General features: G+C 46.3%; 1 protein-coding gene across 2 annotated transcripts in view; it reads right to left on the bottom strand.

Moving 5' to 3' along the window:
- Window positions 1-751: 751 nt before the first annotated feature.
- cyld (cylindromatosis (turban tumor syndrome)) overlaps window positions 752-5,255 on the bottom strand; it is an 18,748-nt gene continuing 14,244 nt past the window's right edge. For both annotated transcript variants that reach the window (XM_084436636.1, XM_084436637.1), the window contains 5 exons: window positions 3,034-3,166; window positions 2,414-2,522; window positions 2,208-2,326; window positions 1,586-1,802; window positions 752-1,250 (listed from right to left, as the gene is read on the bottom strand). In XM_084436636.1, the coding sequence (XP_084292762.1) occupies window positions 1,066-1,250; window positions 1,586-1,802; window positions 2,208-2,326; window positions 2,414-2,522; window positions 3,034-3,166 (763 nt within the window). In that variant the 3' untranslated portion in view covers window positions 752-1,065. The remainder of the gene's footprint in view (window positions 1,251-1,585; window positions 1,803-2,207; window positions 2,327-2,413; window positions 2,523-3,033; window positions 3,167-5,255) is intronic.

The raw sequence follows: 5,255 nt of genomic DNA, 5'->3' as shown, positions 1-5,255 counted from the left end.
CTGGGCTGTTCCCCTCATCATATACAATACTGTAGGTCTTCTCAACTGCAAAGCCAGGGGTTGCAATGCCTTCAGTAAAGGCCAGAGTTTAAGATAAAAAATAATTTAGTTAAAGTCGACACGCAAAGACCAAAAATAATAATAACGATACAGTTGAACATTTTCCACATCAAACTGTTATTTCAGAAACATGTAACCGTCTTTCAACAGTACCTCACCTCAACCCTGGCGGATATGCGGAGCGAGGAACCCCCAGCACGCCATCCACATGTAAAACACACACTGCAAAATACACTGAAGAGATGTGACGGCATTATATATGCAAACCAGTTCACACAGAAGTACTCTGTCTGACCCTAAAGCTATTGTTCTGTAGATATAGATTTCTATACGTCGTTTGTAGTTGTTGTTGATGTTGGTACACATCCTATAACAGTGGAGCTTGGTCCATGGAGGTCTTAAGATGGCCGTTGATGGAGGGTTGGAGCAGAGCGCGGCTTCCACCAGGGCTGGGTTGTGGAGAGAGAGCTCCCATCTTTTACACTGATTAAGAAAAGCAGGACTCCCCTTACCCCTCCCCCTCCCCCTCCTCCTCCTGTAGGTAGATGAGGTGGCCCCTGTTCTCCCATTAGCACGGCTTGTTTTTGTTGCACATGTTTGGTCAGCCGAGAAGAACGACTCCCCCCCCCCCCCCCCCCCCTCCCTCTCTCCCTCCCTCTCTCTCTCTATCACTCCCCCTCTCAACGTGGAAGTGAATATTCATCGGGCCTCGCGTTGCTCTGCCAACGGTCGCCGCGCCCGGTCTGCGAGGCACAGGGAGGCTGCTACGGCGAGCGGAACGGCTGCTGTTCTCCACGCAGGGAAAACGCATGAAAACGACACGAACACTTCAACGAATGCACAGTGCAAATAGGCTTCTTCTTTTCTTTCTCCTCCGCAGTCTCTTCATTTTGTGCAGACTGAGACGTGGGCTTCGAGGAGGATGGGGTGGGATAGGGGGGGGGGTAACTGGACTGTTCTTCCCCCAGTCAGTCAGTCTGTCTGTGTGTGTGTGTGTGTTGTCCTCTACTTGTACAGGCTCATGGTGGGGCTCTGGTACATGCACATGTAGGCGTCACACAGCAGGCGGCGGGCGAAGCCCTGGATGCTCTTGGGGTCGAGGGCGTGGAGCTCCTCGGGGGTCATCTTCAGGTAGGCGCCCACCTCCGGACACGGAGACACCTGGGGGATGTTGAAACCGTTCTGGCCTCCTGGACCCGCACACACACACACACGCACACACACACACACAATCAGGGTCCATGACTATCTCGAACATTAATTTCAGTAGTGAGGGATATGACTTGAATGGTGCACTGTATCTATTTCATACCCTCTGTTCACAACTCCAATGAACGAGAGGTAGGTAAAAGGTCGTAGGTCAAGTCAAGTGATCACCGTTATAGTGTACTGTGCAATTCTGTGCAATGTTTCAAAGACCCTGTTTGCATGTACACCATATTCCTGTATTCATCAGAATATGGTGTGCATGTAAACGTGGTTAATGTCTCCCGTGTAAAACGTACAGACCGCCGTCATTTCCTACCGTCTCGGTCGGCCATGCTGTCGAAGAAGAGCCAGGCGGCGTCGGCGGCGCCGTACTTGACGAAGGCCACGTAGTGGCTGGTCTCGATGCAGAGCACGGCGAAGAGCTCCATCCGCTGGCGGGGGAAGCTGCCCTGGCGCCACGCGCCATCCTGCAGCTCCTTGGGCACCGACAGCTTCCCGTGACGGTGGGCCTTCCGCCGCGGGTGGAGGTGGACCTGGGGTGGGGCGAGCGCACGCGCGCGCACACACACACACGTTACATTTTTAATTGCTCAACCTACTTTCACCTTTTTTTTTTTTTTTTTTTTTTTTTTTTTTTAAGAGTAATGGCAGCATAACAGTGTGGAAAAATATTCCGAAATAAAATGTGTTTAATAATTTACACATTGGTTTAGTACCTCTCAACCGTTGCTATACTGTACATCCACTTTTCCACATCCGCTGTGTAACGCTTCAAAACTTTTATGAAGTGATTCCTTTGGACTTGCCGCCACCCGGTGGATCGTACCGGTACTACTACTACTACTACACTACAAGCCTCTGGATTCACTGTTTATAGCGAATAAAACGGCGCTACCCGTGTATTCACTGTTCATGTTGACTGAAAGGGCGACGCCTACCTGCGTATTGCACTTTTCACAGAACTGTTTGATCTTCCCGGCGGTGATGTCCCCGTCCTCGTAGCACTCCCTGCACTCGTACAGGGCCAGGCCGCCACAGATTCGACACTCCCTCGGAGCTGAAACATGAGACGCCGTGCTGAGGACGCTGCTACGGGACGACAGATGCGACGGGTGATGCATTACATGACTCCTCCTGTACTCACTGTCTTCAAGTAGGTCGGTGATGTCCAGCTCCAGTGAAGGAAAGATCTTGTTGAACATCTTGAAGTCTTTCCCGAAGCGAGGCATCTGGATGATGAGGCAGGAAGGAGCCTGGACAGTCCAGAGGGGACAGGGCACAGTCCAGAGGGACAGAGCACATGGACAGTCAGTCCACAGAGACACATGGACTCACTTACAGGCCAACAAACACATGCTGCTATACTGTACACCCAGCAGAGATTACTAGCGGTATTGTTTTTGCTACTGTACTTTTCACTAAGACTTATTTTTTAACACTAACAACCCAAGTTACAATCTACTGGTCCTGATCATTTTAATTGACTAGTCGGTAATCATTAAGGTTGACAGCCAGAGGCTGAATTGTCTCATGATTGCAATCAGTGGACGATTTATCATTGGACCACCCAACTCAATATGAACCAGGTGCAGAGAAGCATTAAGCATAATGGTAGCCAGACTATCAGACAATCAATCAGACTAATAGTCATGAGGACAGGCGGACAGGCAGTAAGACAGACAGACAGGCAGTAAGACAGACAGGCAGTAAGACAGACAGACAGGCAGTAAGACAGACAGGCAGTAAGACAGACAGACAGGTCACCTCAGCAAACTTGAGGTCACTGTTGATGAAGGACCACTCCAGGAGCTGCTGGCTGGTGGGAACCCCCACTTTGTCCTTCTTGTCCATGAAGATCTGGTAGAAGTAGCAGTCCTGGACCTTCTGCCCTGCCGACCTGGGAGCCAGACGTACAGTACATACAGAGAAATAGAGCGATAGAGAGATAGAGAGATTATTAGATTATTATATATATGTATTGTCCTCAATGAGGAAATATATGTTTCCTAGCCCACATTATACACTAAACAGTGTTAAAAACAAAAACAATTAAAGCTGCTACGCAGCGATGAGGCGGGGCCAGGCAATTTCCGACAAGTTTAGGAGCAATAAGCGAGAGAATAGGAAGACAACAAGAAAGTTGACATTCCAATGTTCATTTTGTACATTCATATGGTATAGTAAAACATTTGTAAAACCTTTTGATGCATTGTAAGCTCGATTTTGATAATTCAATAATCTGGTCAATGAGTTTGTGAATTACAGTCTGAAGATCCAGTGTAGCAAGTTTGGTGTTAATTGATTGAAAAATGTGGGATGAGATATGTTTATTAATCTTTACAGGTTTTGTTTGCTTTTCTTCATATTTGAACATTGACTTCAGCAGCTGTGTGCTCAGTCAGTAGCCAATCAATCGATTTAGTCATTGTAATCCTCGGCGGCGGGGGTTGGGTAGAGTTGCCAACAGCGATGTCTCAGATTCGTGGAGCTTGCGTTGGATTGTGGGTAACGCAGTTTTCTTTGTATGAAGTGTTGGTTTCAGAGGACAGAATTAAACATATTTTAAAAAATTCAATTTTTGAGATAAAATTCTGAAAAAGATCATACTACATCTTGGATATGTGGCCAATGTTGTCACTTTTTATGAGGATGATCAGACATTGATTTGGCGAGAATTAATAGGAACTGTATACAGAACTGTTAACAGTAAAACTTTTTGATGTGCTGTGGGCTCAATTTTTCATATTTCAAAAATCTGTGAGGATCGTTTGGTAAGGACAGTCTGACGATACAGTAGATCAATTTTGGTGTCAATTGAACAAAAAATGTGGGAGGAGATAGGTTTTACAGTTTAGGAAGAAATCAGAGTGATGGACTTCAAAATTCCTGCAAGGTCAAAGCATATGACAGTTTTGTCTCAATTGGGACTACATTCACGTGTTGGTTTTACAGTGATAGCACCTATGGCTGATTTGTTATGATTTTTTAAAGTTTTAAACTTTAGACTGTTGCTGTAGCGCCACCTTGAGGTTTATTGACCTACAATGCAGGGTGAGGACTTTGGGTATAGTACTGGAGCTATGTGCAAATTTTGGTGATTTTTTGTCCACGGGAAGTTAGACTTCAGTGGAAGATGGAGAATAATAATATAGGCAAATACAATAGGGTTCCGGCAGCTATGCTGCCTGGCCCCTAAAAAAACAACAACATATAACCCCACATACCCCGTGCTCATAGATATAGATACACAAAACAACAACAAGGTGCAAACAGTTGCTTCCACCTGACCAGACAATGCCTTATTCAACACAGTTATGCTGTATGGCACAAAGCTGTTCTTGAAGCGCAGTGTGGCATCTCAGAGTCCGAAAACAGTATGTTATAGTGGGTATGGAGGGGTAATAGAGTGTTATAGTGGGTATGGAGGGATGATGACTGTTATAGTGGGTATGGAGGGGTGATAGTAGAGTGTTATAGTGGGTATGGAGGGGTGATAGTAGAGTGTTATAGTGGGTATGGAGGGGTGATAGTAGAATGTTATAGTGGGTATGGAGGGATGATGACTGTTATAGTGGGTATGGAGGGGTGATATTAGTGTTATAGTGGGTATGGAGGGGTGGGTATGGAGGGATGATGACTGTTATAGTGGGTATGGAGGGATGATGACTGTTATAGTGGGTATGGAGGGATGATGACAGTGTTATAGTGGGTATGGAGGGGTGATAGTAGAGTGTTATAGTGGGTATGGAGGGGTGATAGTAGAGTGTTATAGTGGGTATGGAGGGGTGATAGTAGAGTGTTATAGTGGGTATGGAGGGGTGATAGTAGAGTGTTATAGTGGGTATGGAGGGGTGATAGTAGAGTATTATAGTGGGTATGGAGGGATGATAGTAGAGTGTTATAGTGGGTATGGAGGGGTGATAGAGTGTTATAGTGGGTATGGAGGGGTGATACTGTAGTAGAGTGTTATAGTGGGTATGGAGGGG

Source organism: Borostomias antarcticus (assembly GCF_949987555.1).
Source record: "Borostomias antarcticus genome assembly, chromosome: 4".
Lineage (NCBI taxonomy): Eukaryota > Metazoa > Chordata > Actinopteri > Stomiiformes > Stomiidae > Borostomias > Borostomias antarcticus.
The sequence above is the reverse complement of the archived record's forward strand: the minus strand, read 5'-3'. Positions and strand labels throughout refer to the sequence as shown.